This window comes from Kogia breviceps, chromosome 1 (assembly GCF_026419965.1).
Source record: "Kogia breviceps isolate mKogBre1 chromosome 1, mKogBre1 haplotype 1, whole genome shotgun sequence".
Lineage (NCBI taxonomy): Eukaryota > Metazoa > Chordata > Mammalia > Artiodactyla > Physeteridae > Kogia > Kogia breviceps.
Genome location: NC_081310.1, coordinates 148,888,316 through 148,915,113, shown reverse-complemented (window position 1 = coordinate 148,915,113; position 26,798 = coordinate 148,888,316). Strand labels below are relative to the sequence as shown.

The window sequence follows — 26,798 nt, the reverse complement described above, 5'->3', positions numbered from 1 at the left end:
AAAATTTTTGAAGAAAATATTGTGGAAAAAAATTAAATCTCAGGCTAAGGAAGGATTTCTTAGACAAAATGCAGGAGAAAAAGAAAAAAAAAGTAATCTATTAAAAAAAAGATGGCACAACCTGCCAAGACTGAACCAGGAAGAAATAGAAAATATGAACAGACCAATCACAAGCACTGAAATTGAAACTGTGATTAAAAATCTTCCAACAAACAAAAGCCCAGGACCAGCTTCACAGGTGAATTCTATCAAACATTTAGAGAAGAGCTAACACCTATCCTTCTCAAACTCTTCCAAAAGATAGCAGAGGGAGGAACACTCCCAAAGTCATTCTATGAGGCCAACATCACCCTGATACCAAAACCAGACAAAGATGCCACAAAAAAAGAAAACTACAGGCCAATATCACTGATGAACATAGATGCAAAAATGCTTAACAAAATACTAGCAAACAGAATCCAACAACACATTAAAAGAATCATACACCATGATCAAGTGGGGTTTATTCCAGGAATGCAAGGATTTGTCAATATACACAAATCAATCAACGTGATACACCATATCAACAGACTGAAGGAGAAAAACCATATGATCATCTCAATAGATGCAGAGAAAGCTTTTGACAAAATTCAACACCCATTTATGATAAAAACCCTGTAGAAACTAGGCATAGAGGGAACTTTCCTCAACATAATAAAGGCCATATATGACAAACCCACAGCCAACATCGTTCTCAATGGTGAACAACTGAAACCATTTCCACTAAGATCAGGAACAAGACAAGGTTTCCCACTCTCACCACTCTTATTCAACATAGTTTTGGAAGTTCTAGCCACAGCAATCAGAGAAGAAAAAGAAATAAAAGGAATCCAAATAGGAAAAGAAGAAGTAAAGCTGTCACTGTTTGCAGATGACATGATACTATACATAGAGAATCCTAAAGATGCTACCAGAAAACTAGTAGAGCTAATCAATGAATTTGGTAAAGTAGCAGGATACAAAATTAATGCACAGAAATGACTGGCATTCTTATACACTAATGATGAAAAATCTGAGAGTGAAATTAAGAAAACACTCCCATTTACCATTGCAACAAAAAGAATAAAATATCTAGGAATAAACTTAGCTAAGGAGACAAAAGACCTATATGCAGAAAATTATAAGATACTGATGAAAGAAATTAAAGATGATACAAATAGATGGAGAGATATATCATGCTCTTGGATTGGAAGAATCAACATTGTGAAAATGACTCTACTGCCTAAAGCAATCTACAGATTCAATGCAATCCCTATCAAGCTACCACTGGCATTTTTTACAGAACTAGAACAAGAAATTTCACAATTTGTATGGAAACACAAAAGACCTCGAATAGCCAAAGCAATCTTGAGAACGAAAAATGGAGCTGGAAGAATCAGGCTCCCTGACTTCAGACTATACTACAAAGCTACAGTAATCAAGACAGTATGGTACTGGCACAAAAACAGAATTATAGATCAACGGAACAGACTAGAAAGCCCAGAGATAAACCCACGTACCTATGGTCACCTTATCTTTGATAAAGGAGGCAAGAATATACAGTGGAGAAAAGACAGCCTCTTCAATAAGTGGTGCTGGGAAAACTGGACAGGTACATGTAAAAGTATGAAATTAGAACACTCCCTAACACCATACATAAAAATAAACTCAAAATGGGTTAAAGACCTAAATGTAAGGCCAGACACCATCAAACTCTTAGAGGAAAACATAGGCAGAACACTCTATGACATAAATCACAGCAAGATCCTTTTTGACCCATCTCCTAGAGAAATGGAAATAAAAACAAAAATAAAGAAATGGAACCTAATGAAACTTAAAAGCTTTTGCACAGCAAAGGATACCATAAACAAGACCAAAAGACAACCCTCAGAATGGGAGAAAATATTTGCAAATGGAGCAACTGACAAAGGATTAATCTCCAAAATTTACAAGCAGCTCATGCAGCTCAATAACAAAAAAACAAACAACCCAATCCAAAAATGGGCAGAAGACCTAAATAGACATTTCTCCACAGAAGATATACAGAGTGCCAACAAACACATGAAAGAATGCTCAACATCATTAATCATTAGAGAAATGCAAATCAAAACTACAATGAGATATCATCTCACACCAGCCAGAATGGCCATCATCAAAAACTCTAGAAACAATAAATGCTGGAGAGGGTGTGGAGAAAAGGGAACACTGTTGCACTGTTGGTGGGAATGTAAATTGATACAGCCACTATGGAGAACAGTATGGAGGTTCCTTAAAAAACTACAAATAGAACTACCATACGACCCAGCAATCCCACTACTGGGCATATACCCTGAGAAAACCATAACTCAAAAAGAGTTATGTACCAAAATGTTCACTGCAGCTCTATTTACAATCACCAGGACATGGAAGCAACCTAAGTGTCCATCAGCAGATGAATGGATAAAGATGTGGCACATATATACAATGGAATATTACTCAGCCATAAAAAGAAATGACACTGAGTTATTTGTAGTGAGGTGGATGGACCTGGAGTCTGTCATACAGAGTGAAGTAAGTCAGAAGGAGAAAAACAAATACCGTATGCTAACACATATATATGGAATCTAAGAAAAAAAAAGTCATGAAGAGCCTAGGGGTAGGATGGGAATAAAACACAGACCTACTAGAGCATGGACTTGAAGATATGGGGAGGGGGAAGGGTAAGCTGTGACGAAGTAAGAGAGTGGCATGGACATATATACATTACCAAATGTAAGGTGGATAGCTAGTGGGAAGCAGCCGCATGGCACAGGGAGATCAGCTAGGTGGTTTGTGACCACCTAGACGGGTGGGATAGGGAGGGTGGGAGGGAGGGAGACGCAAGAGGGAAGACATATGAGAACATATGTATGTGTATAACTGATTCACTTTGTTGTAAAGCAGAAACTAATACACCATTGTAAAGCAATTATACTCCAATAAAGATGTTTAAAAAAAGAAAGATGGATACATTTGCCCATATTAAAATTAGGAACATCTGTTCATTAAAACAAAACAAAACATAAAAAGAGTGAAAAGGTAAGTCTCATAGGTATTTTTGTGTTTTTATAATTTGATCAGTTGATTCCAAAGTTACATGGAAATGCAAAGCAACTCTAGAATAGTTAAAATAATCTTGAAAAAGAACAAAGCCAGAGGATTGACTCTACTTGATTTCAGTACATAATAGAAAACTACAGTAATCAAGATAATGTAATATTGGTCTAAGGATAAACACATAGATTAATTGAGTCCAGATATAGACCCACATCTACAGTCAGCCCTCTGTATCTGCAGGGGCTGCATCTGCAGATTCAACCAACTTGGATGGAAAATATTTTTTTTTAATTTCCATAAAGTTCCAAAAAGTAAAAAACTTGAATTTGCCATGTACCATCAACTATTTACACAGCATTTACATTTTATTTACAACTATTTACATAGCACTTACATTATATTAATTATAAGTAATCTAGAGATTTAAAAGTATTTAGATTTATTTACACTAGATTTAAAGTATATGGGAGGATTTGTGTTAGATTACATAAAATATGATATCATTTTATATAAGGTACCTGAGCATCTACAGATTTAGGTATCCACTGGGGTCCTGGAACCAATCCCCTGCAGATACCCAGTGAGAACTGTATATGGTTAACTGATTTTTAATCAAGGTGCCAGGGTAATTCAAAGGAGAAAAGATGGTCTTTTGAAAACATGGTGCTATAATATCTATCTATGCAAAATTGGATAACCTCAACTCTTACATATAGAAATTAACTTAAAATAGAATTAAATATAAGAACTAAAACTATAAAATTTCTAGAAGAAAACATAGGAAATAATCTTTTTGACCTTAGGTTAGGCAAAGATGTTTTAGATACAACACTAAACTCATGACCCATAAAGGAAAAAGAATGGTAAATTGGAATTCATCAAAATTTAAAATTTTTGTTTTCAAAAAACATTGTTAAGAAAATAAAAAGGGAAGCCACAGGATGAGAGCAAATATTTGCAAAACATAGCTGATGAAGACTTGTATCCAAAATATAAAAAGAAGTCTCAGGCTTCCCTGGTGGCGCAGTGGTTGAGAGTCCACCTGCCGATGCAGGGGACACAGGTTCGTGTCCCGGTCCGGGAAGATCCCACATGCTGCAGAGCGGCTAGGCCCGTGAGCCATAGCCACTGAGCCTGCGCGTATGGAGCCTGTGCTCCTCAACAGGAGAGGCCACAACAGTGAGAGGCCCGCATACCGTCAAAAAAAAAAAAAAAGTCTCATAGGAAGAAAAACAGCCATTAAAAAAGGGGGGGGCATAATTCTACAACAGAAATGTCATTAAAGAAAATATACAAATGGAAAATTAGCACATGAATAGATGCTCAGCATAATTAATCATTAGGAAAATACAAATTAAAACCACAGTAAGTTACTATTTTATATCTTCCAGTTTAGGGAAAATTAAAATAAAGAAATTTGACAATATCAAGTGTTGGTGAGGATGAAAAAACTAGGAATTCTTGTACATTGCTTGTGTGAGTGTAAACTGGTATAAACATTGTGGAAAACAGTTTGGCATTATCTGGTAAAGCTGACATACACCACAAAGAAATGCACATGTCTATCAGTAGTCATATATGGATATATGTGATAATACGGAAAATAATGGAAATAATTCAAATATTCATTGACAGGAGAATGGATAAATAAATCATGGCATAGTCGCACAACAGAATACTGCACAACAGTGAAAAATAAATCAACTACAGCTACATGCAACAGCATAGCTGAACTCCTCAAACATAAAACTAATATAAAAACCAAGTCAGAAAATGTTACTACTTATATAATCTTTAACATCAAACATAATGTAATAGTTTATCCCAACACACACACACATATATATATTTTTGACAGAATTATAAAGATAAGAGCAGAATGAAAAAAACTACTTAAAATAGTGATTTCCTAGAGGAGGGAGGCAGGAGGATTGGAGACGGAAGGGGTCCAATGGGAGCCTTCAGTGCTATGATGCTGAGTTTTTAGGTTGGTTGGTGGTTCCGTGGGTGCTCATTTTATTATTATGCTTCATAACTTACATTTATGCCTTGTGTATTTTTCCATATCTCTCAAATAGTTCTTAATGAATAAAAGATATTTGGAAAGTTGACTCAATGGGTAAGAAAGAAGTAGTCTAGGATGGTAACAAAAGTTACTAGAGTGGGTATAAATTTATTATGGGTAGTTTTTTGAAAATTCCCCAAAACTTTTCTTGTTCTAAAACATATATTTTTTATTTGTGTGGAATCTTCCTCTCTCAAACAAACTCTAGCTAAATTTGTGTTAGCTAAACTTGTTCTAGGTCTTTTAGGCTTGTACGAGGAACATGAGGGATTTCTAATAAATACAGCTGCTTGATGGCAATGCTTGTGATAGTTGTAAGCTTCAGATTATCTCATGCTTACTTAAAAGATTGAAATGGAGAAAAAAAGATTGAAATGGAGAAAAAAAAACTGAAGTGGAAAAATGTCAAAACTATTCCTTTTATGTGACTTTTTCACTGTAAAAATGTGTCTGTCTTGCCTCTAGGAGTAAGAGACAATTTTGATTATGCAGATGTTCTCAGTCCTAATCTTTTCCATTCCCTCCCCAGCAATTATTGAAGTGCTGGCCAAATTAAATTACTGCCCAGCAGCAAATCTTAACAAACAGCGTGAAGCCTGGTATATTTCAATAATTTATGGTCCTTTGATTTGACTTACTTTGTTTAATAGATGGATAGTTGGATGAATATTCAACACTGACCAAAAGCCTCTGAAATCATTCTTGGGGTCTTTCCACTGAGAGCCGCCTGACAGCCTAACTCTAGTCTAGGATCATGCATGCCTTTTGCCGACAGATCACAGACTCAATTTGAGTGTGCTGCTCCCCTGTGAGAACTGAGGAAATACCCTGTGTAAACCAAGATTGAGTTGTCCAAGGTTCTAAGTGAGAACTGAGAAAGAGGGCAATTCCAAGGACTTGTCCATTAACATATTACATGTATACATAAATGTTCTTGATTCATGAATGTTGGAAACTGGCATACCATAGGTAATTTGTGACGAGATGTTGCTATCTCAGGGATGCACTTGAAACTCAAGGGAGCAGGAAATGGACTGGACATTTTTTTTTTTAAACATCTTTATTGGAGTATAATTGCTTTACAATGGTGTGTTAGTTTCTGCTTTACAACAAAGTGAATCAGTTATACATATACATATGTTCCCATATCTCTTCCCTCTTGCATCTCCCTCCCTCCCACCCTCCCTATCCCACCCGTCTAGGTGGTCACAAACCACCTAGCTGATCTCCCTGTGCCATGCGGCTGCTTCCCACTAGCTATCCACCCTATGTTTGGTAATGTATATATGTCCATGCCACTCTCTTACTTCGTCACAGCTTATCCTTCCCCCTCCCCATATCCTCAAGTCCATGCTCTAGTAGGTCTGTGTTTTTTAATGTATGAGAAAACAACGAAGTACTTGCAGAAATCTCAGCTGGGGAGACTTAAAAGAATAAAACAGCCAGGGTCAAAGTTCTTCAGCAAAACTGGGTAAGTCAGCCCAAACTACTTCTTATATCCCACTGTCAAAAAGAAAAGAGAGTGACAAAGAGATGGCAGAAATTATTACAGATTTTATAATTCAAAATGAGAAATTTTTTAAAAATTATACTTATAAGTAACTTTTAATATAAGTTAATAAGTTGTTTGCTTTTAAGGAGGAAGCATGACCTAAAAGCCATGTAATTCGTGCAAATGTTCTGCAAACTAATTGAGTTTTTAAGATGTCTCAGGATCTCAAAAATTATTGCTTAGGAAAGCAATAATTACAAGCAGCCAAATAAAATCATTAATTGAAAACAAATCTTCTATTGTTAAAAGGCGTAAAAACACAGTATTTTAAAATGTCTATTTTCAAGAATGAATGTGCATAAGCAAATTTTGTGTTTTGTACACAAGTCTAAACATACAAATTTTATTGGTATTGTGATTAAATTGTAATAAACCCATAATCCTAAGGTGGTATGAATTGAATTGTTTTAACTACTAATTTTGTGTTTCAGCATAACCCTACAGGAGAAAAAGAATGAAATTTTAAGCTCCAAAACAGTGGCAGCATCCAGACAAAAAATTATGTTATGGTGTAATAATTATAAAATGCCTGTATACCCACATGTGTACACACTTAGCTATACATCTGGTAACAAATTCCTCCATACTTCATTCTTAAGTGAGGAAAAAAAGGTGTAACTTTGAATCTTGACTCCAAAGACCTTGTTTTCTGGGCTGATAATAAGGGAGTTAAGCTATTCCTTTATCTTTTTTTTGGTAGAGAGGAAAACTCAGAGTTTTTGATGTAAATTTTAATTCCAAATTTTAGAACTTTCATATTAAATCTTGAAGTTCAAAGGTAATAAAATATATGACATAATGAATCTAGGAACATTAACACTTCTTACTGTGGAAATTTCCTTACTTAATAAGTAAAATTATAAAGAAAATCTATTGGTAAAAAAATGTTTTAATGAACTTTAGTTTTTTAAAAGTGACCTTATGGTTCACACCTGAAGGGAAAGTATAAATCCTATAAAATATAAAATTGGGAATACAGACATGGTTTATTTTATTCCTTGCAAAGATCATTTCCTAAAGCTAAAGTAGCTAAAATATTTTATAATGGTAAAAAGAGTAAAGGTAAACATATTACAGTTGAAATGTAATATAATCCATATACCCATTCTCTTATAAAGTCATTCTTTTCTATTGAAGCATAACTGTCTTTCAATATTGTTAGTTTCAAGTGTACAACACAGTGATTCAATATTTTTATACATTATTAAAATGACCACTATGATAAGTTTAGTTACCATCTGTCCCCATACAAAGTTCTTACAATATTATTGACTATATTACCTAAGCTGTATATTACATCTCTTTGACTTATGTATTTATAACTGGAAGTTTGTGCCCCTTAATTTCCCTCACCTATTTCACTCATCCCCCCATCTACTCCCTTCTGGCAATCACATGTTTGTTCTCTGTATCTATGAGTCTGTTTTTGTTTTATGTTTATTCATTTGTTTTGGTTTTTAGATTTCACACATAAGTGAAATCATATTGTATTTGTCTTTCTCTATCTGATTTATTTCAATTAGCACAATACCCTCTAGGTCCATCCATGTTGTTGCAAATGACAAAATTTCATTCTTTTTTATGGCTGTGTAATATACCATCATATATTTATATGGTATAAAATGGATAGATATAGATATATCATCTATCAGTGGACACTTAGGTTGCTTTCATCTCTTGGCTATTGTAAATAATGCTGCAATGAGCATAGGGATGCATATATCTTTTCAAATTAGTGTTTTTGTTTTCTTTGGGAAAATACCCAGAATTGGAATTACTGGATTGTATGATAGTTCTTTTTTTAAAATTTTTTTGAGGAAACTCCATGCTGATTTCCATAGTGGCTGCACCAATTTACATTCCCATTAACAATGCAAGAGGGTTCTTTTTCACATCCTCACCAATGCTTGTTTGTTGTCTTTTAGATAATAGCCATTCTGACAGGTGTGAGGTGATATCTCATGGTGGTTTTGATTTGCATTTCCCTGATGATTAGTGATGTTGAACATCTTTTCATGTTGACCATTTGTATGCCTTCTCTGGAAAAATGTCTATTCAGGTCCCCTGCCCATTTTTTTAATAAGGTTGTTTGTGTTCTTGAAGTTCAGTTGTATAAGTTCTTTGTATATTTTGGATCGTAACCTCTTTTCAGACTTACCATTTGCAATATCTTCTCCCATTCAGTAAGCTGCCTTTTTATTTTGTTGATAGTTTCCTTCACTGTTCAAAAGCTTTTTAGTTTGATGTAGTTCCATTTGTTTATTTTTTCTTTTGTTTCCCTTCCCTGAGGGGACATATCAAAAAGAAAAATTGCTAAGACCCATGTCAAAGAGCAAACTGCCTTTGTTTTCTTCTAGGATTTTTATGGTTTCAGGTCTTATATTTAGGTCTTTAATCCATTTTGAGGTTTTTTTTGTATATGGTATGGTAAAGTAGTCCAGTTTGATTCTTTATCATGTAGCTGTCCTATTTTCCAAACACCATTTATTGAAGAGGCTGTCTTTTCCCTATTGTATATTCTTGCCTCCTTTGTCATAGGTTAGTTGACCATACAATTGTGGGTTAATTTCTGGGCTCTCTATTCTGTTCCATTGATCTATGTGTCTGTTTTTGTGCCAGTACCATACTGTTTTGATTACTGAATCTTTGTAGTATAGTTTGAAATGAAGGAGTATGACACCTCTAGCTTTGTTCTTCTTTCTCAAGATTGTTTTGGTTATTTAGGTCTTTTGTGTTTCCATACAAATTTTAGAATTATTTGTTCTACTTTTGTGAAAAATTCCATTGGGCATTGCCATAGGGATTGTATTGAATCTGTAGATTACCTTGGGTAGCATGGTCATTTTAACAATATTAAATTAGTTCTTATAAGTCCCAGATGAAAAATATAAAATACAACATTTCTTTAATCTTATTGGGTAGTTTTTAAACTGTGATGTTTGTGATAATTTTTAATTACAATATTAATTTTATTGTATTTATTAAAATTAAATTACTTTTAAAATTCTTAATTGGCTTTTGGGGCTGTAGATGAAATACACACACACACACATCTATTTATAAAGACTTTTTAAAGGTAATGTTCAACAATGAACTGCCTTAGACAAAAGATTTTAAATGACACTAGGAAATATATATTTGTATATAAAAACCACCTATAGTTAAGGGGATATTTAGACCAAATATAATATAAAATTCTGTATCAATATTAGGTCATCTGCCTGATACATCCATGAGAAGTAGGATTTATACTTTAAGATAATATTCACAGAAGAGTGGAGTAGACTGTAACATTAATGACCCCAAAGATTCAGGCTCCCCACCCATATCCATGCCCTTGTGAAGACCTGCCCTACATTGACATTGGGCTTGGTCTTGGGATTTGCTTTGGTCAAAGGGAGTGTAATGCAGTAATACAGGCAGAGGCTTGTTAACACGCTTGCACACTGGGTCCTGCCCTCTTGGAACGCTGCTGTAGACGCCTAACGGGGAAGCCCCGTGCAGCTTCTTTGGGGAGAAGTGTGCAGCTTCTTTGGGGAGAAGTGTGCAGCTTCTTTGAGGAGAAGCGACCACAGGGAGTGGGCGGCCCACAGGACCTGCTGGGCCCAGCCCCCAGTCTACTGATAAGCTGAGTGCAGCCACCAAGGGAAGCCAGCAGGAGAGCCAGTGTCCAAGCCATAAAATGGTGAGAAATAAGAAGTTGTTATTTTAGGCCACCAAGTTTGGGGGTGGTGCCATACCAAGGGCTGTTTAAAATCTAATTCCAAATTAGCTGGTTTGAAAGAAGGGGAAACTACATCACAGTTATCATACATTCTCCACGTTAGAACCACCTGTATTCTTGTCTGATTGAAAAATACATAGGGCTTCCCTGGTGGTGCAGTGGTTGAGAGTCCGCCTGCCAATGCAGGGGACACGGGTTCGTGTCCCGGTCCGGGAGGATCCCACATGCCGCGGAGCGGCTGGGCCCGTGAGCCATGGCCGCTGAGCCTACGCGTCCGGAGCCTGTGCTCAGCAGCGGGAGAGGCCACAACAGTGAGAGGCCCGTATACCGCAAAAAAAAAAAAAAAAGAAAAATACATGGACTCTTTTCAAAGCCCGAAATGAAATGGTAAAATAATGTATGGTGACTAGTTTAGGACATATATAAGATTTTTTTAAAAATTAAAGCTTATAAACCTTTCATAATATTGTGGTAAAACAATGTATTATATGGTATATTCAAGTTAGTTAGAAAATATTTTTAAAGCGGGACCTGGAATTTTCCAGGAGGTAAGGATGCTTTTGGAAATGTTGAGAGGACCTAGAAGTCAGTTTAAAAAGAGTCCACACAGGTTAAAAATGTGACAGGTTTTGCTTCAAAAAGGAAATAAAAATTATGCTTAATTTAATAAAAGACTGTAAAAAGCCATGAGTCCATAATGATACTCAAAAGAAAAGAATTAGAACTTATTTTCCCTTCAAATATTTAGTACTTTATTCAAGTAAATTTTATTCAGAGAAGGAAAAATATTGTTGTTGAAGTTTACATGTAGGGGTCTTTACAGGATGGGTTAAACATACAAAAGATAAGAGAATCTTAGTGGCATGAGAAAGGCAAGACTCTCTTCCCGCGAAATATAAATAGGCTCATGAATCTTCCTGCCACCTCCTCAGCACCCACCCACTTACCGGACATTCATCTACTAAATTACTACCAAACATTAAGGAAGTGGGGCAAGGCATTCCTTTCATAGGTATGGGAGGACCTCCCACCTGACCCTGGGGCTTTATGTTGTGGAGGAGGATTTAAAATTCTGAAGCCAAGTGGATTTTACCTTTTAAATAGACTTTAACTTGTGGGAATATTTTTAATTTAAATTTAACTCCTGGATGGAGGTTTTACCAGCTGTTTTGAGGTTGATTGCTTTTTGTGATTACCAAAGATGCTGGATAAAGGCCAAGGGTTCACATACTGAGCCTTCCTTTACCTTGTACCCGGAAGGTGAGGGCTGCAAGAATTGTCAACCCAAACCCATGTAATGCACTCCTGTTGAGCCTGTTTGCTCTGACCTTTCCCACGGGATGAAATCAGAAAACAGTTCATTTACCACGCTTTTTAAAAAAATGTAAGTTTTTTGCTCTTTTCAAAGTTGCACATGATTTGAAGAGTTAACTAGTTTCAACAATCCTTCCCATCCCCTCAAGGCAGCCACTTTCAATTTTTAGCTCATTGTTTGGTATTTACCTCCACCTGTCCAGATAACATGTTCATATTTCTACTTCTTGATATTTCGGTTAGCCATCATCTATTGAGTTCCCAATAGGAAGGTAAGGATTTAGCACACTCCTCTGCACTTCCACCGCACATGTACAGTCTTAGTCCTTTAATCCTACTGATACAGTTATAACATATTTTGCTCAACCTGCCCAATCAGCAGGATGTCATTGATGTAATAGATTAATGTGAAGTTCTGAAGGATGTCCAGAAGGTCCAGATCTCTCCAGATTATTTTAGGACAGAGGGCTGGAATGTTTACATAGCCTTGGGCTAAACTGTAAATGTACACTTCTGTCTGTTTCATGGGAATGCCAACTGTTTCTGATCTTTCCTTATGATTGGAACAGAAAATGCATTCACTAAATCAATGATGTGTACCAAATACCCGGGGCTGTATTAGTCTACCCTAGCAAATATGCCACATCTGAGCATAGCAGCTGCCGTCAGGGATACCGATTGGTTGAGCTGGCAAGAAGGGCACTTGTTAAGCAAGGATTGCTTAGGGGAGAACCTGAGACCATAAGGTAGCAGCTGGCAACTGCTAGAAGATATATATATATATATATATATATATATATATATATATATTTTTTTTTTTTTTTAATTAATTTATTTTATTTTTCGGTACGCAGGCCTCTCACTGTTGTGGCCTCTTCCGTCCCAGAGCGCAGGCCCTGGACGCGCAGGCTCAGCGGCCATGGCTCACGGGCCCAGCCGCTCTGCGGCATGTGGGATCCTCCCGGACCGGGGCACGAACCCGTGTCCCCTGCATCAGCAGGCGGACTCTCAACCACTGCGCCACCAGGGAAGCCCTAGAAGATATTATTTTGAAAACATGTGGTGTCCTTGAGTTTGCTACAGTTCAGAAAATTCAAGTTCTCTGTGATGCAGGAACATGTCTGAAACCACATCCACAATGGCCACCCGGCTCCATTTTGGTTGCTTGAATCCTAGTTACTTCATTTTGCTTTTTAAATGATCTTAAATATGTCATCAGGAGCTTTATAGGTCTCTCTTAAAATGAGCATTTGGGATGGATATTGATTCTAAAATGGGTAGATTAAGGAGCAGTTTTCTGGGTTTAGAATTCCTGGCTTGGCAAAGGTAGAGGTCATCAATGCCCTGCAGATTTTTTTAGGATAAATATCATTCTAGGTGATTGATTAAAGTCTTGTGTATTTAAATACCATTTGGTGACTCTCAAATTATATCTCCTGATCTCAATTCTCTACTGACCTCCAAACTTGAAATCTATTGGCTCAGTATCTCTATTTGCATGTGAAATAATGCATCTCAATCTTTATGTCTAAGAACAATGGCCCCTCCCACCAAACCCATCATTACCTCAATGTTCTCCATTTTAACAAGGACAAACCACTATCCAACTGCTTTGGTGAAAAAAAAAAAATCCTTGTCTTTTTTTGCCTCTTTTTTCCCATCAGCAGATCCTGTTGGCCTTACTTCAAAATATATCCTGAATCCTACCCGTTCTCAACATTTCCACTGCTACCACCTTATTCCAGGCCACCCTAATTTATTCCCTGGGCTGCTGGAATAGCCTCCTAGGGGATCTTACAGCTTGCACTTTTGAAGGTCAACAGTCTACCACCACAAGCAGCCGCTTTACAAATTACGCCACTCCCCATCTCAAAACCATCAAATAACTCCCATCTCCTTACCGTGTTTAATCAGAGCCCCAACCATGTTACTAATCTCATTTCCCACAATCATCACACCTAGACTCACTGTGCTCTAAGCACCCTGGCTCCTTACTTCCTCCCAGAACACCAAACACGTGAACTTTGAGGACTTTGGTAGCTTTTGCTCTTCTCCCTGTCTGGACCGTTCTTCCTGATTCCTCCAAGGCTGCCTGCACTTTCATTCAGCTCTCTACTCAAAGAGCATACTCATTTCCTCTCCGTCACTCATGTCAAGCCACTATGGAACAGGGAATGCCTGGCACACACTAGGCACCTCAAAACACGTTTGGTTAAATGAATTTGGACTGAACTTATCGTGCTTCACTGCCACCCTGGCTTTGTGAGGTCACTTCACCGACTTAGGCATACAACAGACGGAAGCAGAAACCACGTGAGGCCTGTCTCGCTGATTTTGAGCCCGTTAGTAAGGGCTCGTACTGGAACCCCTTGCAGCTCCCCCAGCCAGAGCTGGTCCCTAAGAATGCTCTTTCGTTTCCTTGTCCGGTCGGGAAGGGGAAGGGGTAAACGCGAGAAAATGAGGCGTGGAGGAGCTGAGGAGGTAGCCTCAGCTCCGCAGCATTCGGTTGAGAGTTGACTTATCTATGGCGGTGCTTCTTTTTACTGGAATCGCTTGGGGGCTGAGGCTGCGATTCGGTACAGAAAGCTCAAGCGCAGAGGTGCAAGCAAGATGGTCAGCCATTTTCCGAAACTAACTCCCGGGTAACCCCACCCGAGTGTGTATGCATGAAACGGGGGCGGGACTTATTGTGAAGGCCTCGCTCCAGAAACCGCACCCTCGCTAGCGTTCTACCTTCGAGGATTCACAAAACGCTGAGTGAGACTTAACAGTCGGCAGCGAAAGCGCGCACTCGAGCGCCAATGAGAGCGGAAGGAGGGGAAACGCGCCTGAGGAACACTCTGTATGTCCAATAATGATTGGCTGGAGCCGTCCTCTCTTCTTTTTGGTATTGGCTGGACTGCCTTTCCCCGCCCACCAGGTGGGCTTTTTGTCTAGGTACTTCTGATTGGCTCATCCTGGGAGGCGGGGGTCAGGGTTGGGGATTGTTCATCACGGATTGGTGGATTTGAGCACCTGGCGGTAACTTCCCGAGCAAGAAGCCCGTCCCATCTCTCTGTCCCGTCTCCCGACCCGTACGCTATCCCTTCAACTCTCGCGCACGAATGGTTAAAAAAAAAAAAAAGAGGATGAGAGGCTCGAGCCCGCCAGCCAGGCCTCTAGCTCCTAGCGCGCGCCCTCAACGAGGACCCGCGCGAGCTGCCCGTGACGCTGCCTGCGCTGTTTGAAACTGCAGAACCCGTTACCAGCTTGGGGCAACTACCGTTCCGTTTGGTTCCGGAGCCCGTGCGTGCCAGGAGGACTAGTGGCGGTCGCGAGGTGGCTCTAGCCTTTCGCGTCTTTGCAGACTGGAGACTAGAACCGGCACTTTCGTAGGACGCCACCTCCAATCGCAGCGCTGGCGCGGGCGGAGGCTAAAACACAGGGGTCCTGAGACTGAGGAAAACGCGCCAAGTTCCCGTCGGCGGTGGAGTGAGGAAGACCCCAGCGGTTCGGGCGCCGGGCGAGCGGAGCCGCTTCTGGCGCTCCTTGCCGTCCCGGGGCGGGGACGGGGGCGGGCGCGGTCGGGCGCCGCTTCGGGGATGTAGTCGGTGCCGGCGCCAGGCAGGACCGAGCGGCAGCCCGGGTTCCCGCTCTTGAGAGCGAATGGTCACTCCCCTGTGGGGAGGGCTATCCGGCCAGCTTTTCCGTGGATCGCGGGCCCCCGGGGGCTCGGGGCAGGGGCTCACCTGTCGCACCCGCCCTCAGCCGGGTTAGACTCGTCGGCGTCACCGCCGCGGACCTCGCTCTGGGCCATGACCAGGTAAGGAGGGCCCGTAGAGGAGGGGCCGGTGCCTGGGCGCCGTGGCAAGTTCGGCAGGAGTCCGAGGGGGCCGCGGGGAGGACCCCGGCTCCTTCGGTGCTGCGCCCTCGCCCAGCTGCCAGCCAAGCCGTCCGCGCAGCGGGCGGCGCCCCCTCCCGCCGCCGCTGGGGACTCAAGGCAGGTGCGGGCTGGGAGTAAATAGGCCAACTCCGCGAGCTGTGGTTCTACTTAAAGACGCCTCCCGCCGGGCCGATGCAGCGTTTGACGGGCGCGGACATCATCACCGTCCCGTCATCTTCTCAGTTTCTTTTCCGTTCCTAGAGTTTGCGGGATAGGGAGAAGAAATGTTTGCGCTCACGTTGTTCTGTGTCGGTGATTGCTAAATTTTACCGAGCAGTTTAACTTACTTTTTATACAAGTATTTAGAACGGCACGTGTCTTAAACCTTTGTCGAGGATGTTATTCTTGTTTTACAATTTTCGTGAAAAGTTGGGATTGAGTCGTCCCATCTTACAGAGGAGAAAACTTGAAACTAATAAGACTTAGTGTTCACACTGTCATTTGTCAAGAACATTTAATGTTCTTATTTTTTTTCTGCGAAACTTGATTTAGAGTTACGGGAGAAACATTTTTGATGTAACAACACTCAGTGATAAGGACAGCCAGGAGCAAGAAATGGTATAGCAGAAGATACGGCACCTGGTAAAATGTTATATTCTAGGTAATGTTAATGTTTAATCATTGCTTTGAGGAGCCCGGAGGGGGTGGTTTGTTGATTAAGATTGATGTTATTTCAGCTGCTTGGTCATTGTTTTTTTTTATATATATTTATTTAAGTCCGGTTACTGTCTGTTAGAGAACCCAGTTTCCATCATTTATTAGAATTGGCTCCCAAGAAAAAACCTTTTACAAAAATCGCTGATGCTTAGAGATCCCTGACACTTCAGTGCAGGCTGGTTTATCATTCGTGATAGCATTTCATCAGTAGCATTAGTGGCCAGGAGAGTAAATTGAGTTGGAGGGGGGATGGGGAAATTGGTCGGCTTTCCAGTTATTCCTGAGTTGTCTCAAAAAGGTGGTTTCACTGCCGAGTTCAGTGCTGTGAATTCCCAGTTTAGAGGCAGCCGGGTTTTCGCTTATGCTTAAGGATGAAATTTAGTTCGTCCTGTTAGTCTCTACCTATATTATATTTTAAAGTCATTGCTGAGTTTTTGGACTCTTAGGTGATTTTCTGGTAATACTCGAGTCAGATAGTAATATCTTCCTAATGAAAAATAGGACTAAAGTGTAAAATAACTACCACAAATAGAGCCTTTTTTTTTTAGTCCAAAAGTTTTATTTTAAAACGGGGAAGAAAGTTTGCACAAGGCAAACTTTTCTTCTTTCCTACTTAAAGCAGTATCTTAAAAAAATTCTATAGTTAAAAGAAGTTTGGAAAGTCAGTATATTTTGGTTTCTAGTGCATAAGAATTTGATATACACAAAGTGCAGCTATTTTTTACACCATTATCCCAACTTTGCATATGGTTTATTACTTATCACACAAGTTTTTAGGTGTAAACTTAACACTAGATCTAGGCCTTGCCCTGTATGCAGATTATACTTTAAATAGACTTTATTTTGTATAACTAGAAAAGACCTTGGAAGGAGAACTCAGTCACTTCTAGCACTCCTGTGATTTCCCATTCATCCCTCTGTTTCCCACCTTGTACTTCAGAATTAGAGATGATAGTTGCTCAGTGTTTCCTGAATGAACTAATAGATAATAAAGTTTTTACCCCTTGATGATACTACTTTATCATTACTACTACTACTACCAGTACAATGGGGTCTGCTACTTAAATGGAGTATTTTGTGATGTGACCCTTAATCTAATAGCAGGCTAGTAAAAGTTCAGTATCATTTTTTTGGTGTTTGAGAAAGTTAAGGACAAATGGCAACTCCTTCATTTAAGCAATAAAACATTGACTGCCTTGTTATTGGCAGGCATTCGATTTTCAAATACAAAGTTCTAATTAATACCATTCCTTGGTAAATTTGTTTTCAGAAATGATGATTTTATTGCCTACAGCCGATAACTGAAAACTAATAACCTTTTCTCTGATTAACAGATATGATTGGTGATTACAAGGTCCCTGTATAAATTAATTCTTGTCAACTCCTTGGGATTTGAAGAGAAAATGCCCGGTGTCATACCTAGTGAAAGTAATGGGCTTTCAAGAGGTAGTCCATCAAAAAAAAACAGACTTTCCTTGAAGTTTTTTCAGAAAAAGGAAACCAAGAGAGCTCTGGATTTCACAGATTCTCAAGAAAATGAAGAAAAAACTTCTGAATATAGAGGATCTGAAATGTATGTTATTTTCAGTATATTTCTGTACTTTTAAAAATTCTGCATCAGTGAAAAAGTAGTGAACTTGGATTGATATCTGCAGTCATTCTGACCTGATAGTCCATAGAGGGAGATAAAAAAGCACACATTAGTGAGACAAGTCTAGCAGTGTGTAATAGTAGAAACAGGGTAAAACTGGTGGTTCCCCACAGGGATCACATCACAGTTCACATTATAACTCATTTAAATTGTGCTCAGCTGATTAGGCTAACTTAGAGAAATACTAATTGACTAAAATTATTTTTCAATTTAAGTTTGATTTTAGTGCAACACACTTTATGTAAGGGTAAAGAAATTCGTGGGGGACAGTTACCTGACATAAACTTTGTCTTTGTAGTCATACCTAGTATATGAATTCTCAAACCTGTTAGTGTACAATTGCAAATTATATTTAAAATAAACTTAAAAATAAGAAGTGCTTTTGATACAAATAAATCCTTCAGTGACTGAAAAGAAATCAGAACAAAATGGAATGCTTTACTCCACCAATAGTTGCTCTAGTTGGAGTCTACACTTGCTCCGTATTCAGCACATAGGCACTCTGCTATAGGACTAATGTAGATTTGCTCTCCTGTGTAATTTCCTAATATTTAGCAATAATCAGTTTAGGAGATTGTGTGTGAACCTTTTGCTTACCAGCATTTGTGCCTATAAATACCTTGAGGTATTAGAGTTATAGCTAGCAGCTGTAAAATAAAAATGCTGTGAGGACTGTTTGTTAAACTGCGGTAAAAGAGTTGTAAACTTGTGAACAATTAATTTTTAAGTGAGGAACAGCTGTATAAGTATCTTCATGGACTCTGTTTCCTCTTAATCTTTTGTAAACAGAATCTGACTTAGATAGTGCAGCCTCTCCCAAATATTGTCATATTCAGGTTATTCCCAGGCTTCTATTCAGAGTTAAACTACTTGATTAAAATGTCCTGTTGGCTTAACAAATCATAGTACCAATTCTGCAATTTTCTGCTCTGTAAAATGGGATTAACAGTCCTTTAATGGAATTGTTTTGAAGCTTGTTGAGTGTAATATTTTTAAAGTGCTTGTAAAACTTTTATTCTGGGTGTATAGCAATTTTTGCACCTGTACAGATTAATTGTCTTAAAATGCCATCTGAATAAAATCCATATACTTTGCAGATCATACAACTTTTGGGAAAAGACTAAATCTATGGAAGTAATATTTCCACTTTAATTCTACTTCCTTATCCCTTTCTCTTCTTTGTACTTAATAGTGATCAAGTTGTTCCTGCAGCACAGTCCTCACCTGTCAACTGTGAGAAGAGAGAAAACTTGTTACCGTTTGTGGGACTGAATAATCTCGGCAATACTTGTTATCTTAATAGTATACTTCAGGTAAGTTGACACTTTTGCTATATAATAAAACTTTAGTAGGCAAAGAATGATGTAACACTTAATATTTTCTGAGGATTCAGGTTATTGGAGGATTTCAGTTGTCCATAATACTGTCTTTGTAAATAAACCAGAATGGGGTAAAATAATCATGATTCTAGATTGCATGTTACAAATTTCCATTGAGGTAAGAGAAAATGATATATTAAATAAAATTGGGATAGCAAAATTGAGTAGATGTTGATTAAATTGAAGATACCAAACTTTTAGTTTTTCTGTCCGATTCCTGATTCTATGGTGATATGTATTTTAACCCTTGGAACTATATCTGTTTCGTGTTGTACCCTTGTATCTGGTCAGGCTCAGTGCTTTGTTGCACTGAGGGAAGATAGCAGGCTACTATGATGAAAAAGAGAACAATTTTTGACACACATCTTAATCTCAATTTTAAGTAATGCACATGTGAACATGCTCTACAAAAAGCATGATAGTGTTTTAATGATTTTAGGTATATTGTTTGTTCAGTAAATACTCAAGACAATCTCACTTTATAGGTATTATATTTTTGTCCTGGTTTTAAATCTGGAGTGAAGCACTTATTTAATATTATTTCAAGGAAGAAAGAAGCCCTAAAAGATGAAGCCAGTCAAAAAGATAAGGTAAAAAAATAAAATTAATGGAAATTCACTTGCTTAGAAATGAAAAAGTAATAAATACAGAGAGGATTTGGGAGAATGACAAAGATTATTTCTCAACAAATTACATCTGAGAATTAAATTTCTCATTGGCAATTATTTTTCATTCTTGTGGGGTAAGTAGCTAACTTGATTACCCCCTTTTATAGTGTTTTTTCCAGTCCTCTAATTTACTGTTTACCAGTAAACATTGTCACACACACCACTATCACAACATATCGTACCCTTTTACCCCATTATTTACTGTTTTCAAGTTGATTCACTTTTACTATTTAAATAAATTTAAAGAAACCTTTGACTTAATGTAATTAGAAAACCATTATAACCCACATAATAGAAAGTAACCAAAAATATGCTTAAAATTTTTTTAAGTTTATTTTGTATACCTCCAGAAAATTAGTGTTATGAAAGTAGATTTAGAAAAGCTAGTGTTGTCTAGTGAGAAAAAGAAGGGGGAAGGTACTTAATTTGTTCAAAAATTAAAATGTTTGTGTGTTTCTTGACAGGGAAATTGCAAAGAAGATTCTTCAGCAAGTTATGAACTAATATGCAGCTTACAGTCCTTGATCATTTCAGTTGAACAGCTTCAGGCTAGTTTTCTCTTAAATCCAGAGAAATATACTGATGAACTTGCTACTCAGCCAAGGCGACTACTTAACACACTCAGGTATAGTCATATAATTTTAGGATTCCAGTTTAGCTCATGCTTTCTTTGGAGGAGAGTGACATGTGAATAAATGGGGGGAATAAACGGCAAGGAAAATAGACACTACAGATCTACAGTCCTTAATATCCCAGAGGCTCCAAAGACTGGAAATTTTTTCTTAACGATTGGTGCTAAATTCATTATATCTGAACTTGTATGAGGCTGTTTATAGTGTTTATTCATATTTATTTATCTGTAATGTGAATGAATATTCATACTCTTTTCTGTAGAAGTAGTAATGTAATGTGTGTAATTATGGGATACTGCCCCTATTATGTTGATACATATTTTACCTATGTGCCAGATTCTTTTCTAATCTGAAAATTTCTGAATTACCAAACACATTTGGTCCTAAGGATTTCAGATAGGAATTATAGGTCTATATTCAAAATACGTTATATAAAAGAAGTGTAAATTCCAAGTATTCTATTTTTGTTGTATGTACTTAGAAGAGAAATATTAGTTAACTGGATTAGGTTTCTTTGTAGTATTATCTTAAAAAATGAAACTTTATCCTATATATATACAGAATAGCCTTATCCAAAATACTAAAGCGTTTAAGTCTTTAAAAAATTATTTAATCGTTTAGGTTAGGAGTAGACCTAGATGTAATACATTGCCATACATTTGTTAAGAGGCAGTGTTGTGTGGTGTTCAGGAGCAGGTTTGAATCCTGACTTTTGCATCTCTGCGACCTTGAGCAAGTTATCTGTAAATAGTGGTGATATGGTGCTTACCTCATAGGGTTATTGTGAGAATTATACAAATAATATAAAAAGCATTTTGAGGGAATTCCCTGGTAGTCCAGTGGTTAAGACTCTGCTTTTACTGCTGACGGCTGGGCTTCGATCCCTGGTCGGAGAAGTTAAGATCCCACATGCCATGCAGCAAGGCCAAAAAAAATGATTATATATATATGGCATTTTGAATAAAGCATGGTACACAGTAAATACTATATACATATTAGCTATTAACAATAATATTTAGAAGATCAAAGTATTTGTGATAATGAAAATCAGGTTAAGTTTGTTTTTAGTTACACGTTTAGGTAAGGAGTTTCAAATTAGTAGCTGAATAAATGTTTTTGGACTTTTAAATCATTTATGATATCCCCATAAACGAATTCATTTCTGTATGGAAAGGTGGTTTTTGATTTTTGTTTTGGTATTATATCTTCAAAACTGGAATAGATGAAATGGAAATTTTTATTTATAGGGAACTCAACCCTATGTATGAAGGATATCTACAGCATGATGCACAGGAAGTATTACAGTGTATTTTGGGAAACATTCAAGAAACATGCCAACTCCTAAAAAAAGAAGTAAAAAATGTGGCAGAGTTATCTACTAAGGTAGAAGAAAAACATCAGAAAGAGGAAATGAGTGGTAATAACAGCATGGAGATGGACAGTATGAGGCATTCTGAAGACTATAAAGAAAAATTGCCAAAAGTAAATGGGAAAAGAAAAAGTGACACTGAATTTGGTAACATGAAGAAAAAAGTTAAAGTCTCTAAGGAACACCAGTCTTTGGAAGAAAACCAGAGACAAACCAGATCAAAAAGAAAAGCTACAGTTGATTCATTAGATATTCCTGCTAAAATAATCCCCAAGTACATTTCTGAAAATGAGAGTGCAAGACCCTCACAAAAGAAATCAAGAGTTAAAATAAACTGGTTAAAGTCTGCAGCTAAGCAACCCAGCATTATTTCTAAATTCTGTAGTCTGGGTAAAATAACAACAAACCAAGAATCCAAAGGACAATCTAAAGAAAATGAATATGATCTTGAAGAGGACTTGGGGAAGTATGAGAAAGATAATATAGCTAATGGTTGTGGACTTGAATCTCCAGGGAATAATGTTATGCCTGTTAATGAAGTTAAGCCCATAAACAAAGGTCAGTATAATTTATTCTTGGGCATTGATAGGTAGGATTAACAGCTGCGGAATTGAATTTTCTCTTCTTAGGTCCATATACAGTATAATATCTGGCGAAAGTTTTAAGAGAAATTTAACACAATGTGAACTGGTGTTTCAGGCACTACGCTTACATGTATTTTGTGTGTGTGTATGAATCTCACTAATTTTAAGGTAATAGTAATTTATGTTTATAAACTAGGATAGTTCATCTTAATGGCAGGAGAATATTTTACCCCTTTATATATGCAGTATTTGACATAAACTCATGAAAGAAATTGCATTTGCTAAGTAGTTATACCATACTGGATTTCTGCTTAGGTTCACACAGATCTCAGGGAGAATTTGTAGAACTTACGTGACTAAATTTCATCGTTTGGGGTATCTTTAGGAAGGGAGTTAAGAAGACACACATGTGTTGAAACTGTCTTTTTTTAGAGATAACAATAATTAATATTCAAAATTATCTTCACAGGGGGTTTATATTTCATGAATAAGTCACCTCTTAATGCTAATAAGCAAGTTTGAGATATGAAAATCAGCCTTTTAGCCATGATATACTTTAAGTGGAATAATGGTTATTTGGGCTGTACTGAAAAATTCATCCGTATAGATTTGTGTTTTCTTTTTTTGTTTTAGGTGCAGAGCAAATTGGTTTTGAGCTAGTGGAGAAATTATTTCAAGGTCAGCTGGTATTAAGGACTCGTTGCTTAGAATGTGAAAGTTTAACAGAAAGAAGAGAAGATTTTCAAGACATCAGTGTACCAGTGCAAGAAGATGAGCTTTCCAAAGTAGAGGAGAGTTCTGAAAGTAAGCAAAATTGGAGGCTTGCATGGACTATGGAATAATTAGAGTTTTCCTCAACAAAACACAGTCTAATAAGTAGCTTGTATAATTATTGAGAGAAAACTCTTTTAGTGTCTTTGGTATAATAAAATCTTTCTGTCTATATAGCTACACTTGTCAATAGTTATTAGCATTTGGAAAATTGTGCCATCTTTATTTTGATGTGTAGAGTATGTTATAATGGGAAAGTGAAATGCTTTACTTAGTTAATTTTTGGGTACCTGAATCTCAGAGCTACTGAGGATATTTTTGTTAACACCATATTTGAGCCAGTGTTTTTTCTTGTATAAACCACAAAAAGTAGTAATGCCATGGGAAGTGATCATGAGACTGGTTTACTTGTTCAGATATTGTAAATTGACTATTAAAGTCTTTTCTCACATGGAGTCAGAGGGTAGGGCTTATATTGATTTTGCTGTCCCTATGACCTCAATATTTTTTGGCTGACCAGATATAAAAATTTAGAGGTATGTGTGCACTGTCGAAGATGAACTTACAAGTTTCTGAAACTAAAAAGAGAAATCTCTTTAGTTATTATTTGGGGAGGATTAGTCAATTAAAATTGTATGCTAATTCTGAGCATAAAAATTTGTGGCTTAAATTTTTAATTTCTGAGAGATTTTTCATTTGTGAGTGACAGGATTCTCTTGTGTAGTTTCTCCAGAGCCAAAAACAGAAATGAAGACCCTGAGATGGGCAATTTCACAGTTTGCTTCAGTGGAGAGGATTGTAGGAGAAGATAAATATTTCTGTGAAAATTGCCATCATTATACTGAAGCTGAACGAAGTCTTTTGTTTGACAAAATGCCTGAAGTTATAACTATTCATTTGAAGTGCTTTGCTGCTAGTGGCTTGGAGTGAGTATTCTAAAGTTTTGCTCAAAATGCTATGATAGTAAGGAAACAGTACAATAGTGTAATAGAAACTACTGAAATGAAGTAACTTACAAATATTGCCTTAGAAAAGTTTATTGTTTTATTAACAGTTTCCCTGTAAAAACGCATCAGTTTAAATCCTTCTGGTATGAATGCGTATGATTTGTTCACACATTTTTCATTTTCATTCCTTATTTGATTATTTTAATTAATTGATTAAAGCAGGGAACAAATTTTGTACATACATCAACATTTTTTTGAGGGGAGCAAAACAGAATTATTTTAGTTTTAAGGTAAGTAAGCCAGAAAATAAAACTAGTCTGAACAATTTGAGAGATCTTCTGTAGTTGAAAATTTAAATATCTGAAGGCAATAATATAAAAATGCCAATTACATTTTAGATAGTCTGACTTTTTCTGACATGTATACATGTCATTGTAGCTTTTATTCCTTTCTATATTAATGAATTGTTTGAAATTACCATGAGAGCTTACCAGTAGCTCTCCACACATTTTCTTATGCCAGAAGATGACATGGTCCTTTCTTTCACTGTGGCCTTTTCCTTTGCTACAGTACAATTTTATTTATTTTTTGTCCCCAAATCTTGGTTGTAGAGACAGACTTCACATTAAACTGACTTACTAAGTATAAAGGAAAAAAGGATTTTGAAGATCAGTGTTTTTTTTTAATGCCATTTATTTTCTTATTGCACAAAATTAGGAAAATAAAGAAAATTAAGGGGGGAAGTGCCATATATCCTTCACAGAAGCACCTGAATATTAGTACTTATTTCAGTATTCTTTGTGTAAGTATTATACAAAATTGGGGTCTTGTTTTTTACTTTGTGTTTTATTCATATGAGCAGTAAATATTAAGGGTTCATTCAGACTTACTTGGTTTCACATTGGGTGTAAAACTGAATATATATAAAGTGGAATCCCAGAAAACCTTTTTTTTTCCCCCCCCTTCCAAAGGTTTGATTGTTATGGTGGTGGACTTTCCAAGATCAACACTCCTTTACTGACACCTCTTAAACTGTCACTAGAAGAATGGAGCACAAAGCCAACCAACGACAGCTATGGATTATTTGCAGTTGTGATGCATAGTGGCATTACAATTAGTAGTGGGCATTATACTGCTTCTGTTAAAGTCACTGACCTTAACAGTTTAGAACTAGATAAGGAAAATTTTGTGATTGACCAAATGTGTGAAATAGGTAAGCCAGAACCATTGAATGAGGAGGAAGCAAGGGGTGTGGTCGAAAACTATGATGATGAAGAAGTGTCGATTAGAGTCAGTGGAAATACCCAGCCAAGTAAAGTTTTGAACAAAAAAAATGTAGAAGCTATTGGACTTCTTGGAGGACAAAAGAGTAAAGCAGATTATGAGTTATACAACAAAGCATCTAATCCTGATAAAGTTGCTAGTACAGCATTTGCTGAAAATAGAAATTCTGAGACTAACAATACTAATGGGACCCATGAATCTGATAGAAACAAGGAATCCAGTGACCAAACAGGCATTAACATGAGTGGTTTTGAAAACAAAATTTCATATGTAGTGCAAAGCTTAAAGGAGTATGAGGGGAAGTGGTTGCTTTTTGATGATTCTGAAGTGAAAGTTACTGAAGAGAAGGACTTTTTGAATTCTCTTTCCCCTTCTACATCTCCTACATCTACTCCTTACTTGCTATTTTATAAGAAATTATAGAGTGAGTGTATTTTCCTTGTGTATATATTAAACAGACCTGGACAAACATCGGTAAATTGATTACATCAAAAAGTCTTTAGCTTATCTTTTGAAGCTATTGGATATTATTGGTCTCTCTAGGTTTTTATATAAATAGTGAAATTTGAATTATTGAAAACCATGTTAATTTTTAGAAATCATTTTCCTTAGTGGAGACTAGTGATTGATGCATTAGCTTCTGGGAACAAACTTGTATAGGTTCTTAACTGAATTATTCAAAATGGAAGCATTTAAACACTTTGAATTTACACCTGTCATCTTTTGTGTTTGCTTTTTCAAATAAAGTGCTTGTATTTGTATCTCCATATTTTGGAGTAATTATCTACATGATGTTTTTATAGGTTCTGTGATTTTTCAGCTAAGAAGCAGAATCTCATTTCAGTGCATTTAGTTTTGTAAGTCATGAAGCCAAATCTTTGATGGGCTGTATTAGAGGCACGTGTATGTATTCACAATAGTACACATTTTGTGCCTTGAATCACTTTGAAAAGTGTCTCAGAAAATCTGAAGAGTCAGTCCTCTTCTATCTTCACAATAATTTTATATGTATTTATGAAAATGATTCTGTACCCTAGCAAATCTTTTTCAGTGTGGACTAATTTGTATCTCTTCATAGTCATATTCTGCACGATCTGTATATAATGCATTGAACTTAGAGGTGTGACCTTAAATTTAACTTTTTTAAAAAAACCAGGAGGTCAATAAAATTTAAACTGCTTAACAA

General features: G+C 37.1%; 1 protein-coding gene across 2 annotated transcripts; it reads left to right on the top strand.

The window, feature by feature from the left end:
- Positions 1 to 14,792: 14,792 nt before the first annotated feature.
- USP1 (ubiquitin specific peptidase 1) lies at positions 14,793 to 26,798 on the top strand. Of its 2 annotated transcripts, XM_059051890.2 has the most exons (10): positions 14,793 to 15,550; positions 16,163 to 16,271; positions 17,662 to 17,900; positions 19,171 to 19,291; positions 19,843 to 19,947; positions 20,490 to 20,650; positions 21,905 to 22,584; positions 23,244 to 23,414; positions 24,106 to 24,307; positions 25,300 to 26,798. In XM_059051890.2, exons 3-10 carry the CDS (start codon positions 17,731 to 17,733, stop codon positions 26,033 to 26,035), a joined length of 2,346 nt encoding a protein of 781 aa, XP_058907873.1. In that variant the 5' UTR covers positions 14,793 to 15,550; positions 16,163 to 16,271; positions 17,662 to 17,730; the 3' UTR covers positions 26,036 to 26,798. The 2 variants fall into 2 exon arrangements, with proteins under 2 accessions (XP_058907873.1, XP_058907883.1); XM_059051900.2 differs by lacking the exon at positions 16,163 to 16,271 and having other exon boundaries at positions 14,813 to 15,550.

Bases quoted from the DNA above. Each gene is read 5' to 3' on its own strand.
- USP1 (XM_059051890.2), top strand. From the start codon at position 17,731: ATGCCCGGTGTCATACCTAGTGAAAGTAATGGGCTTTCAAGAGGTAGT. The intron at 17,901-19,170 runs GTATGTTATTTT...TGTACTTAATAG, and splicing joins GAATATAGAGGATCTGAAAT to TGATCAAGTTGTTCCTGCAG. The intron at 22,585-23,243 runs GTCAGTATAATT...TTTTTGTTTTAG, and splicing joins AGTTAAGCCCATAAACAAAG to GTGCAGAGCAAATTGGTTTT.